This window comes from Cariama cristata, unplaced genomic scaffold, assembly GCF_000690535.1.
Source record: "Cariama cristata isolate BGI_N322 unplaced genomic scaffold, ASM69053v1 scaffold3772, whole genome shotgun sequence".
Classification (NCBI taxonomy): domain Eukaryota; kingdom Metazoa; phylum Chordata; class Aves; order Cariamiformes; family Cariamidae; genus Cariama; species Cariama cristata.
Window position 1 is genome coordinate 32,267 of NW_009601974.1, and position 14,245 is coordinate 46,511.

The 14,245-nt window shown below is 36.6% G+C and overlaps 1 protein-coding gene across 4 annotated transcripts in view; it reads right to left on the minus strand.

Moving 5' to 3' along the window:
* Window positions 1–14,245, minus strand: part of OSBPL6 (oxysterol binding protein-like 6) — a 49,610-nt gene that overhangs the window by 19,913 nt on the left and 15,452 nt on the right. For 2 of the 4 annotated variants that reach the window (XM_009710641.1, XM_009710639.1), the window contains exons 3-9: window positions 12,508–12,630; window positions 9,130–9,183; window positions 8,291–8,404; window positions 8,011–8,175; window positions 7,360–7,492; window positions 6,823–6,926; window positions 5,800–5,892 (exon numbers count right to left, since the gene is read on the minus strand). In XM_009710641.1, coding sequence (XP_009708943.1) covers window positions 5,800–5,892; window positions 6,823–6,926; window positions 7,360–7,492; window positions 8,011–8,175; window positions 8,291–8,404; window positions 9,130–9,183; window positions 12,508–12,630 — 786 coding nt within the window. Of the gene's footprint in view, window positions 1–990; window positions 1,066–5,799; window positions 5,893–6,822; window positions 6,927–7,359; window positions 7,493–8,010; window positions 8,176–8,290; window positions 8,405–9,129; window positions 9,184–12,507; window positions 12,631–14,245 lie in introns of all 4 variants that reach the window. The other 2 variants (XM_009710638.1, XM_009710640.1) reach the window with 2 other exon arrangements.

A 14,245-nucleotide genomic window follows, 5' to 3' on the forward strand; every position in this document is an offset into this window, starting at 1 on the left:
TAGATGAGTTAATTTAGGAACTGGAGAAACACTGATTTCTCTCACGCTTTTTAAGAGGGCCTAACTAACTGAGTTTCATGGTTTATGTAGCAGGAGCTCAAGGTACTCGGGCTTAAGCAGAAGCTATGTCTATCTAGGGTATTTTAGCTATGGGCTGGAGCAGCAAAACCTGGAATACTTTAGCCTGGTGAAGACATTGACAGCTTAGGCTAGGTAACGGGTATGCATTTAAAGCTCATTTTAATCTTTGGCTGCACAGAGTCTTCCCTATCTAGCTGTTGTACTAATCAGTTCATGGATTAATACTAATGTCTATATTGTGCATTCCCAGTAAGTGCTTTTCTGATAAAGCAGCAGCTGAAGATATCCTTTTGATGCTAATTTGATTTCACAAACAGCACTTCTCCCTCCCAATTCCCAGCCCCTGTGTTGATTTTATAGCTCCAGATTTTGCATCAAAGACTTAGAGAATTAGCAAAACTAAATACAGACACTAGAGGTAGTAATATGACTTTTTGGGATTATGAATGTAAACAGAAAGTGTCTCAAATGAAAAGGCTAACCTTATACTACTTTAAAAAGAAAAAAATAATGACATTTTAGAATTTCGTGGTTGTTTGTAATGAATCTCCTTGGTTCTGCTGTCTTACTATATACTGTCAGGAGAATCTTTTAACAGAATTAGACCATTTCTTTCCATTTTGTATAATATATAGCAGACTATGTCAAAGACAGGTTCAAACAGGGCAGGGTCTGAGTCAAACTGTCACTTGCACTTGCATAAAGGAGGCGGGACATGTACCATTTAAAAAAACTCAGACCCACATTTATGGAATTGTCTTAGGCCTGGCCACTTCTAAAACTCAGCTGAAATTAGGTAGCATGGACACCTCCAAAAAGTGCAAGAAACATTTCCACAAGCTTATTACACATTCAAGTTACACAGCTTCCCATCTTTAGAGCTATCCCTTGATTTTTAAATCCACTCACTGTTGTAGCCACTGCAGCTGCTAGTCTCTGCCGGCGTCGTGTTGTGCTGAACTGGCCCTTCGGTGCTGGCCCTTCCTGACAGTGAACGCAAGAAGAGAAGCGAGTAGAAAAAGAGAAGGGAAGGGGTGATGGGACACAGGAAGATGAAAGGTGATCAGAAAAGGGAGAGGGAGAGTCTTTAAGTGGATTTCAATTTTGTTAACTCTTATGGCCTATACATTCTGAGGACATATCACATGTTTTCAGTAGTGTATGCCAGAGACATAAAAAAACTAGATACTTCACTAAAATTATCTCCAGGTGACTTGAACTGCTGTGCACTCACTGAGACTACCAAAAAAAAAACCAAAAAACTGTTAGCATTGCCATTCAGAGTCATAAGGCAATTATGGAATAATAAAAAATAAAAAAAAACCCACAAACAAAAACCACCACACACAAAAAGGATGCTATGGCACAACAGAAGACACAAAACCCAAACTCCTTCTGAGGGTCACTTGACCATCTAGAAGATGAATTCTGAAAGAGATCACTTTGCATTAGTGGAAGTGCACAAACTGTGGTCATTGAAGATGCATGCATCTCAATGCTAAAACTTTTCAGTGTGTATGTTATAGTGAGCTTGCTTATATAAACATTCCTGTGCACAGCCCTAGCATTTCCATGTCCATCCTTGAGCCTATTTGTTCGTTTTCTCCACATACCACTTTTTTGAGTTCCAACTACTTCTCCCGTACATTAGTGAAAGTGTGGCTTCCAAAGCAACGCAAAAACTCAGATAAAGCAGCGCAAATGAAAACTAAGTATTCCAACAACTACTTCCTTTTCTGCATGCCTAACTTGTGGCCTCATCTTGCTTAATTTCACTTTTATTTTACTTTCAAGAAAATTCATCATGGTACATTAAAGTCAAGCAAGTAATTGTCTAATGCAGAGGAACATTTTCTGAAAGCAACCTGGGCACCACATAAATAACAATGGTATAAATCGGATACATAGACACCATGCTGAAGAACAGGATATTGTAGTTCAATTATTAGTTGAAGTGTCTTGATCCTGTAACATTCAGGGTTGCTGCATCTGAGAATGGCCCTACACTTCAGCCTCTGGCTGATACTAGTCACAGTGCTACTGACAATGAGAGGATTGTCTAATGATCACAGTAAGAGAAGCTTTGCTTTGTAATATTTTATAAAATTCTCACGTTAAAAACCATGTACATAACCTCTAAAATACAGAGTACAAACTTTGTTAAAGCAGAGAACACATCATATGCGTAATGTAAAGCTCTTTGTGCTCTACAGAAGCATGTCTGTCCTGTGAATAAAAGTTTGGAAGAATATTCTTGTTTAACTAATAGGTACATATATAAATATACATATGTACAAAGAGAGAGACAGCATATATATGTGTGTATATATATATCTGCAAGATTATGAATGCAGGTATACATTATTAAAATGGGAACAATGAGCTCTGCAGAACCACACACTCAGTCATAATCTGAGTTATGATATAAAGAAATACTTATTTAAGGGAAAGGTAATAAGGTTTCATTTCTGAGATAAAGCCTCAGCAGAGCAAGATGACTTTTCATGTTGCTCAATACTACATAGTTCTCTTAAATTACTCCCTGCGGGGAGGGGGAGGGAAAAAGAAAAAAAACAGTCTTGGAACTTCAGAACTCTGAGCTTTTGAGTGGAATCAAATCAACATTAGTTCATTTTATTTCTTTTTGGTAATTTTTTTTTTTCTTCTTTTTGGTAATTTTTTTTTTCTTCTTTTTGGTAATTTTTTTTTTCTTCTTTTGGGTAATTTTTTTTTTCTTCTTTTGAAGATCTTTAGATTGTCATGAGAATGACAAATTGGTCTTTTACCCAAAAGGAATTAAAAAAAAACAAAAACCACCAAACAACCCACAACTCAAGTTTTTGTACAAAAGCATCATTTGTAAAATGAATGAATACAGGTCAACTAACCTGTTGTTGCAGGCCATTTTCATAAGACTTTAAAAAGGCTTTTTAAAAACAAAATAAACCTCCTTCATAAAAGCAATCTTTCTTCAGAGAAGTAGTCTGTGTACTACTCTTGAGTAAAGGCCTGTAAATGAAGCTGTTAATTCTAAACTATTTAGCAATACTAAACCACCAAACCTGCAAAATACATTCAGTTTTGCTTCAGGGAGTAACCTCACTATAGTCATTGGGATTAGCTGTGTGAGCAAAGTTAACTGCATACAGAACTGGTATACCTAATTGGTAAAAATATATTTCTAAGAAATAAAGCAAGCAGCTTTTCTTACCAAAAATAAGTGTGTTTTAAACACATTATACACCTAGCATTCATACTGCAGAATGTGTTAACAGGAATACAACAAAAGCTATCTTATTAACAAAAAACTGGTAACAAGTGCAATACAAAATCTGAATGGGAGAATTCTCTCCTTGCATCTTATGTAGTGGATGCTGAACTAGCAAAAATTACACCTTCATTCCCCATTACTCACAAACAAGACACCTATATATAGAGCTCCCTAATTTTTATGCTCTCCAGAAGGACGTCTTTCAATGTGATACTATCAGAGGGTATTTTGATGGTAGTTAACAACTGCTCATTCTAAAATAAATAGGTGCAAGTACTTCAAATGGAATTAATAGTGCAACTAGCTTAAAGTTAGTATGTTAGTATTAGCATTTACCCTAAAACTAATGAGATGTATGGAGCTATGGCGAAATAAAAAGGATAAAAGAAGTCTTCTTAGTATCAAGTGTCAACCACTTAATAGCAAATCATGTGTAGGCACAATGAAGGTATGATCACAAATTAGACAAAGTGATTCTCAACAGGGCATGCCCTGAGAAAGAGTTTATAAAGAGTTAGACTAGTCTTGAAAAAATTACCTATAAGGAATGCCAATGAAGCTAGTAGGAATGGCTAACAGAAGACCAAAATGGGACTGTAAGTTTAAAAAGCACCTAGGCATCAGAGGAAATCCACATTTTAGTGGAACGACGACATGAGCAAATTAGGAATAACACAATAAGTCAGACGGAGGCCATCTTTCACAGGTCACAGCTTTAGACTACTCATGGAACAAGACAGCCCTTGGAAGAATAAACAGTGTGTTGAGATCATTTAACTACGCAAGATAATGGAGCAGCCAAAAAGGAGTCTTTGTCTTCCATATAATTTAGAATAATTTTATTGTTTCTGTTTCACTGCAAATTAATTTTTATAAATCACCCATCAATAACTGAATACTTTGCTCTAACAAAATAAACTTTACACTTCCAGCTTGCCAAGAGAATGCTGACCCAGGTTAGGCAGAGTTCATTATTGACCCAGAAGTGACAGACCCATGTAAGCAGCGCTATGCACACAAACTCTCAGGGGAACCTGCAAACTAACCATATTTGAGAATTTCAGGAGCTGAAGCACAACTCCTGCCAAGCCACAAACAGCAGTTTGAGTCAGGTGCCAAAATGATGGAAGCCTAGACCGGTGTCACTTTGGCAAAGTGCAGGCAACACAGAAACAGCTCGTAATTCCTCATGATGCACCCTAGATGATCATACATTTACTGTTTTCATCATTTTTTCATAATTTTCATGGAGAGGAATTTCTCCGAGACCACCATGGCATGAAAGAAGAACATGCAGTATTGCCTTTGTCTCTTTATAGGCACCAAGTACTTCCAGCCATTTTTCTGATGTTTTTATTTGCCTATGTTATTCAGCAGTAGGGAAACACAGTGACCCTTCAAATGCAGGTTATAGGACATGACATCAATCACCAAAATTCCTTTGTTAATAAACCTTTTTAATCCTAACAGATGCTTCATTGTTCAGTCTATTGTCATTTCGCTAGTATAACAGGTAGAAAGAAAAATCATCTACATCAGCTGCAATGAGAAAGCTGATGCAACCACAATTTCTTCTTTCCTTAAGACTATTAATCTTAAATGAGTCCCAGAAAACTCCTTATTGTGCCTCTAGGGGACATCTTAACGGCTTTCAAAGTTTGCATGGATTTCAAGGAATTTAAATGGATCAAAAGTTGCTGACATTTATTTATCCTGTAGCAGACAGCACAGTGGTGATTGTTAACTCCTGAAGACAGTTACATATAGTCTCCATCATCAGTTCTCAATTATAAAAAAGATTAGGTTTTGGATTAGGCCTCAAAACACCCAGCTACTTCTGACAAAACAGAGTAAGACACCCTGGATGTAGCAGTAATATAAGCATATTATGCTTATTTTTCTGCTTTTACTTTTCAGCTCTAAGGCAGGATGGGGTAAATTCTTTCTTCACATAATTTATTCTTTTGTTTAAGCAGTTTGTTCCCGTACCAACCTTTACAGAAGAGAAGGCTTGTGAGAATACTTCTCATTGGTTACATTCCTAGTATAGGTCTTGACAAAGACAACTGGTGTATTTAGTATTTCATTCATGTTTTCTGCTTTTAGCCTGGTGTCACCAGTTCAACTGCCCTCGTTGGCAAGTCTTGAGACAGAATACCAGAATCCCTGTGTGCTGCATGCATACTGCCTTTCTTGCACCTTAATTGACTAGTATTCAGATCTCGCTCCTTTCCCTAGATGGCAATGTTTTCATATGCATGAAAGTAAAATCAATACTTTTCTCACTGTCTTCTCTAGGTTTTAAAACAATAAACTGAGATTTATATCATTTCATCAGGAACATAAGAGATAGTACATTGACTTCCTACTTTCAGCTAATATATCATTTCATGCTTAAAAGTTCATCTAAAAGTACAGTGAAAAGTAAAATATTGTGCATTCAGTACCTGAAGTTGAATTTTTGCATCTTTGCTGACACTTTTTGTTCTCCATCGTCTCGTGACCCGCTTGTCTTTCTTTGAAATATCTACACAGTTAGCCTATGTTACACAAATAGTTAAAAGCGACAAAGTACTATTAAGTTGACACAAGCAACACAGACAGTACACCAAGTTAGTAAAGAATTGTAGCATCAGACATCTACAAATTAGAGAGTAAGCAGAAGAATGCCACTGCCGGGGCCCACAACTACAGCAGTGAGCAGCTGTAGCTATCCATACACTTCTATAAACACATAGTATATTTAGCTCATTTAGCAAAACTACTGGTATACTTCTTCATGAGTGCACAATATTTAGGACCAGATACAGACATCCTCATGGATTTCTATTCTGGTGCTACTCAGAGAAATGTAGAGTTCACCTCTTTCTGAAATCAATGGTAAGTCTCGTTACCTCATTGGAACTAGACTTCCCAATGCACCAACACAACTGGGAGATTTGTGTACTCAAGAGGACTGAGTAAAAAAGGTAGAAAGTATTTAGGATTTAGGATCTGATGTTGCTTTCTTGCAGGCAAGAGGAAAACTCACCCTGAACTAGGAAACAGCCTAACCCTTGGGGCCTTTGTACTATGCCCTCTTTTCTAGAGCATGCAGCTTCATCTTTGAAGATCTTTGGGTCTCTACTCCTTAAAAACTTAAAATGATATCTTACTCAGCACAACAAAAACTCTTTAAATACAATTTCAAAGTACATCTGTATTTCTATTGTAACAGTTCTCAGTTTTGCTTTGCAAATGACTTAATCATTTGATTCATCCTATTTAACTCAAAGAATCAATACATCTTATTTGTTTACACATGAAATATTATTACATATGATTAAGATAAACATATAAGATAAACTTTTCATCCAGGAGTTACTATGATTTCAGAAAATCGTTCTGAGTTAACAGACAACATCTCTATATTTCTTTTAACACAAAGGACAAATGTTTCAGTGTGATGATTTATGTTCAAGCATATTTACCTGCATGTCTGTGAAATTTGGTGCTGACTGAGTTCTCTGCAGTATTTCTAAATTTTGAAGAAGTTTACTGAGTTCCACAAGGTTTGACTGACAATGTGCAAGATCTAACAGATATAAAATAAAAATACATTAGGTGCTTCAGTCTGGACGGATTTTTTTTGCCATGATGTCCATCATTGGCATCTTATTGCATTATAAAAGTTAAATGTACAAATCTCTAGTAGTAAGGCATCAAAGTAAAAGCTTTATTTTTAGAGATGCTGAGCACTTGTTATTTTTATAGGAGTCAGCAACAAGTCTGGACCTCAGAAGTTGATCATATTTAACAATGATATCGTTAAGATAATATAGATTATTAAAATAAATTTTAAAAGCAACATCCCAAAATATGCAGAGAGGGAACCACAAGTATCTAATTACCTGAAGAGTTACTTCATGTGCATGTAAAGATGCAACTTAACCACTTTACTGACTGTTTCTTATTTGTTATCAACAAGTTTTGCTGAAAGAACAAGGCACGAAAAGGTAAAGACTAACCTTCTGCACATCTGTCCATCTCTTCAGAGTCCTGCAACCAGGCTGCTACTTTACTCTGACCAGTAGTGCAGGTGGCAGGAAGGCTGTTACTGCAAGGTATAGGAGACTGCCAGGGGAAGTTATTTTGTTGCACCTAAGGCACAATGAAATGCTTAAATTTACTGTTACTATGTTGATCAGTCAGTGTAATCACCATACCACAGAATAGGAAAACAAAATATACATTGTGATTTCGGTAACATCTGTGATTTGACTATATATTTCTCTGAGATGCAGATTTTTCTGAACAGTATGTTGGAGAACCAAATCAAGAACTTCACAAGCAAACTGTGTTTGCTAACCACCAGTTAGAAATGCTGTTGTCTAAGAGAAAGAACATTATCAAACAGTAAAGAGACAGATTCATCCCTGATGACAAAGAAAATTGTTGTGGGGCTGGTGAATTCTTTGCAAGATCTCTACAGCAGCCCATTAATGAAGGCTGCAGTGAGGCTAAATCAGACAGTCTTTCAGCTGCACACACAGCTTTTTGCTGGCCATCGGTTCCCACAGTGGAAACTCCTCTCTATTGGCATTACAAGCAGAGCCCACTGAAACTGCCCATAAGCAAGCCCAGCGGGCATGAGTTTTCAACAAAAGAACACTACATACCTTTCCATCTGACACATTAGCAGCTGGTGAAGACTCTGTAGTAGAGGCTGAAGGGAATATATGAAAGCTAGCATCTCTTGGAGATCTCACTATCTCATTCTGACGGTACAACCGGTGGTGGCGTAATTTTGAAACCCATGCATCAAATGAATCCTGGGACTTCACCTGGGAATAAATTCACTATCATGAAAGCATTCAAAATACTACTTTTCTGCACATCCTTTACAGTTTTATTTCCACTTTGGATGAAAAGAGAGTAAGTATTTGCACCGCTTTTTACCTTCAGATGATAGATGTGTTCTTCTGTGTCAAGATCTATTCTACGAGCCTTCTTTTTTATAGACATAACTGATAAACCAACATCAATGCTCCCATGGACTTTGCCTTTCTGTATCTAAAATCAAAAAGCAGGGTGAGAAATTGGTAGTATTATGCACTTCTTTCCTCTATTTAGCAGAAAAATATCTGGTGCTGAAATGGTTTCCCATTTGATGAACATTTTAATATAAAGCCATATTAAAAATTAAAACCTGTAGTCAGACTAACCACTTACTATATTTATAGAGAGAGAAAAGTATCTCACAAGAAGTGATTGGTGCAGAGCCAACTCCAAAGTTAAAGTATGTTAGTTCACACCAGTACACAGCTACAGGGAAGTGAGATGCAGAGAAAATTAGACAGTACTCAGCTCCCTGCTGCTACTGCTTGTTAGTTATTGGTATCAGATCTAACTAATTTAATGCTGCCTTTTAGATGTCTTGAGTACACTGTAATCAATTCTCTGTCCTATCCACATATCTCAGAATAATCAACTCTGACTGACATAAAAACTGAAAAATACATGGTCATGCTAATCTCTCAAGCACCTTCAATAAACAAACTACTTTAAGTAATGTAGTTTTTATTTTCATAGAAGTAAGAAAAGGTAGAATTCTTGAGGACAAAACTTAACCAAAACCTTACATGCTTTTCATGCATAGATCTCTCTTTGAATCCATCAATAACTTTCATGTGTGAGCTGTCATAAATAAGCCTAAAGTGAGTATGAGATTTAATCACCAAAATTTGTATTGGCACCATTCCAATACAAATTTTTAAATGATGTTCAGCTTTACTTACATCAATTGGTGACTTTGAATATTTCAACATTCCATTATCCAGGACAAAAAATCTCTGAAAGAAAAAAAAGAATTCTTTCTTAATGAGCAGATGCAACTTAAACTGTATACAATAACTTATCTGCAAAAGAAAAGGATTACTCTGTAGCAATTAAGGAGTGTTTGTGGGTTGGAAAGAGAGGATAAATACAGTATTGAATAATTTTCTTGCTTGTTTTTTGACAACCATTACCTATTAAGCAAGAAAAACTAGATTCTCTTTTTTCAACATTATGTTCTAGGTTTAACTTAAAAAACCTTGATAATGAAGGGTATTTTTTCAGTTTTCCAGTCAATTCAATAGACTCTATAAGACACGGTAGGCTGAAAGAGTTATGTCTGTTTCTTCATTTTCTCCCTGTTTTTCTTCCCACATAAACTGGCCACATCTCAAATTAACAACCTACCTTCCCTATCCAGAAACTGAAAAGTTTTTCCCAGTGCAAGATCTACACCTCAAAAGGAAGACCCACATATGGATGTTCTTGTGGTCTTGTTGATCTTCAGCTGGGAAAAAAATGCAGGCTGTGAAACACTGGTCTACCATCCAAAACTTTGTGCCTCATGGCAGACCTCTATACAGTGAGGTGAAGATGAGATCATAGTTCGTGCTGATTATAACTTTTCTAGCTTTAATCTAGATAATACAGGTATTAGTACAAGTGTAAATATTACAGCATTCCCAGCAACATACCCACATGGCTTATGTTTTGGGTGTTAGTCATTGATATGGTGTGAGCTGCTGTATCTTCATTGACTTAGTTACCAGGGCTAGGCTAACCTGACAATTCTTATCTGTGCGACTCCTACACCTATATTTTGCTCAGTGGTTCTTTCTTACAGCAGAGAGCAGAATCCCCTTTTCACAAGGTGTTTCTCCTGCAATTAAAGTTGCCCTAGCTTGTGTGTACCAGATCAGTCAAGTTGCATTGCAGACAAGTTAGCATAGACTTTGGCACACAGCATTAAGATTCAGCCTAGCGGGAAACCTAGACTTGACATGAGATTCGCTAACTTGCGTTTACCACCACTAACTTCCAAAACATGCTAATTAATAGAAACTAATTCATATTTTTAGAGTCTAACATAAAGCACTAATCTATGTTAAAAATCTAGAACACAGCAAAATACTGTCTTAGACTCTGCAAGCTGTCTGACATGGAAGAGAGGGACAGTGTTTTCATGACATGAACCTGTTAAATTGACACTATAAGCAGGGTCAGTAGTTAGATGGCAGAAAATATCTCCTGAAGATGGTTCTGGAAATTATGTCAGTTGCACAACAGATGGTACCAATATCTCATGCAGGGCAAGAAAACAGTGCTTTCCTGGAGATGTTACTTCTTGAATAAGATGTCAAAACAACAGGAGGGGGGTTGCTTCTCTTTTTTTTTTTTTAAACTAGGTATGGTCATTAAGGGACTTTACAGGAACATGATATTCATCTCATATCGCTCTGCCTCTAAGTTACACACACAAGATTATCTTTCCTCATATTTCGTTCCAAAGCATACAGCACTTCAGAAAATGATAGGCTAGTCTCCAAGTTGTACGCCTTATACCTGGTATGCTACTAAAGCACATTCAGAACTGTCAGAACATCACATGCAATATTCAATAGACAGAGGATGCTGTGGCTTTGCTAGCAGACACTAACACAGCACGTGCTACTGCCTCTGAAATTCCTCACTGGGCTCTCAGCACACAGTATTGTTACAGCAGGATATTCAGGCAGTAGTTAAAAAAAAAGAAAAGAGAAACTTATTAATCAATCCACAGTTTTGAAGTATAAGTTCAGCATAGATTCTTAGGTGAAACGTAAGGCAGAGTAGAGGGGGATGCTGAACTGTGAAGCTCTTAATCACATTAAAAATTATTTACACAGGTAACTGCTCTAAAGTCAGAATGAAAAACAGATCATTAGTAGTGATCTCCTTTATAGGACTGTGAAAGTTGGACTCCACTTGCTGCCCTATAAAGTTCCTTACCAAAACAGACACTTGTCCATGAAACAACACATTAATATAATGTATTTTAAAGGAGCGGAAGCAGTACGTTATTCCATATATTCTTATACATCTGATTAATTGTTTTGGGTTTTTTGGAGGGTGGGGTGGTTTGTTGGGGTTTTGTTTGGTGTGCTCATTTGTGATTTTTTTATTTTTAATAAGGTCTCCTTTTCTGTTCTTTCAGTGTTTCAGGTATGTCAGTTTGAAATCCTTTAATCCTCCTAGACTAAATTGAAGTACTGCGTATGTACTTGGTTGCTGAAACTAGAAACTCTAGTTAAGTAAAACAAAACCAAAAAATCTAAGGTAAATAGGTATGCACAAAAAAGGGTGGCAGACATATATATAACATCAAGAAAGAACAGAGAAATTAGGAAAAAAGTGTAATTTATACTAGTATGGACTGCATTCGGACTCAGACCTGAGTAAGTCCCAGAGTGTTTAGCAAAAAAACAAAGTTAAAGCTTTCCCAGGAAAAACACTATGTATAAAACAAATGGTTTCATTATCCTTTGCAGTAAAACACATTCTGTCCTAGAAAATTATCCTGCTTCAAGTACCTTCAGCTACAAAAAGATGGGCGAGTGTCAATACCACACATCATCTTGTTAAAAAAAGGGGAAAAAACATAATTATTATGGTACTAAATACAGACAAAAGAGTTTATGAACACCAGGTTTAGGGTTAACAAAAAGTAGAATTCTGTATGAAGAAATATCTCTGAATTAACTAAACAGAAACAGGAGATTTGGGGTTGAGTTTTGGGGTGGTTTATTTCATTTTTTTAAATTGAGACAACTAACGGCAAAAGTGCATAGTCCCACGGCGTGCGCACACAGAAGATTACAATCAAGAAGACAAACAAAATTCAGGGACAAAGCTTACCAAATCTGCCCAGTCAGCACACCTGAAGGGGAATGCTCTCCCATACAAACACCTTGGGTCCACGCAAAAACCCCTCAGCTCTCCTCTGCTATCATGAAGTGCTGTGTACTTTAATGTAAATTCAATGCAAATTTACAGTATGCAGCTACATTTTGTTACAATATATTGGAAAGAACAAAAGGGCTATTGATTAAACCTCTTAAACCACAAAGCATCTGCTGCATTATTTACAGCTTCCACATATATTTTGAATAGAACATTAGGCAGCAGGCACTGCAATTTGGAAGCCATAAGCTGTGTGTGCAAACTATTTCTTTACGTAGTTTGAAGAAAAAGTCATACACCAAAATCCTGGTCATTATTTGACATCCTAATTTCCTCTAGACAAAAAATTCTAACTCATAAAATGAGGTAATAATCTTTTGACTGTTTTATGAGACATTTACCTTGTGCCAACCTTTTAAAGGCCATTTTCTCTTTTTCAGCATGAAACCTTCATGTTTGTCTGGCTTCTGGACATTGGTCTGGCCTATTTTCAGACCCTCTATGATTTCCCAGCTGTCAGGTTCCTGGTGAAAAAGTATGAAGACACGTTGATTAATTAACTGTGCGCACACATGATGAAAAATTGCACTTACATGTAGCACAAATTCTCCAGTGCAAGTCAAAGAGTAAAGAAGGGCTCTAGGCTTTTAAAACAGCCTATTTAGGTACCAGACTACATGGTCACTGTATTATGTTCAGTTGTATCTCATTTAAAAATACTTAATATGAACGTTTTTGGAAGTTTAACTCTTACCAGGTAACTAAAAGGAAGTTGAAGCTTTTTCTAAAAAGTCTGACACTGTAACTGAACGCGAATCTGACGGTGGGTCTGGACATGCCGTTCACAACAAGGACTGTGTCGTAATGAAATAAATACATTCAAATACATGAAAACAGCATCAAATTGTGGCTGAACTAAGTATAAGAAAGGTCAGATCTGCTACTGGAGGTAACAGTGTGAAACTGCAGGTGGCTCTGACCACCTGTTAAGTCTATCCAGAAGGCACCCCACGAATTAGCACTGCACTGTAAGAAATAAAAGGACTGGAGAGATTTTGCAAGTAGGGTATGGGCAGAATCTGCATGTTAAAAACGTACCTTTACTTGGAGTATTCCTTCCCTAAAAAAAAGATGGGATCATGAGATGAAATGAGGAAGAAGCCATACTGTTAAATATATGGGCATTTATTAACAGTGCCCTTTGTGGTATTCCCTGATCATAACAAATTGTAAATTTTCTGATCTTTAAAGTACAAGCTACATTGATTCTGGATACGCTAATTTTTCCTTAAAATCAGAAAAACAAGCAGAAGAGGTTGGTTTGTTGTTGGTTTTGAATGTAGCCAGCTGGTCTTCAAAGGCATTTCATGACAGAGTTTCACTGGCTAATTGCACCTTTAGAAATCTGCAAAAGGAATTTTTTTAAATTCTCCTGCATTGATTTTCACTGTGTTAAGAGAAATTTATAGGAAAGCTAACTATTTTTTTTTTCTAGAGAAAAGAATAGGAACTGTATCATTTCAGATACAACCAGCTGTATGCCTTTCAGGGAGCCAATTAAAGCATATTTCTTGTACATACCACTTCTTATGCATGACGACTTGTATAAGTCAAGCCAGACTTATACTATAACATCGTTATAATATAACAAAGTTGTAAACTTGCATTTTCTCAGCTGATCTGTCACAACTCCCAGCATTGTTATGAAAAGTTATCAAGAGAAGAAGGAGGTCATACGGCAACAAACATTTAAAAGGAAAAAAAATTGTCTCCTCCGTTTCCCACAAAACTTTTAAAGCCAAGCACTATCAGTCTTTCATAACACCTCCAAGTTACACAGCCCTGATAGCATTATCACTGTTACGAAAGTGCAATGTCAAAAGTAACAGTAAATTTCAAATCTACAATTTTCAATAAAGTTTTGTTATTTTGAGAAAGGTGAAAAGCTCCATCACAAATAATACATACCGCAGTAAATTTTAACAGAAATGTTTACTCAGTTTAGTTTTCCCTGTATAACTATGAACTGGAATTATCCCAGTGCCATGCTCAAAGAGCACCTTTTGCACTTTCCTGTGTTTTGCTTGGATATTCTGTTCCCACTACTGTAGAGGGAAGAACATATGCATTTTATTTTTC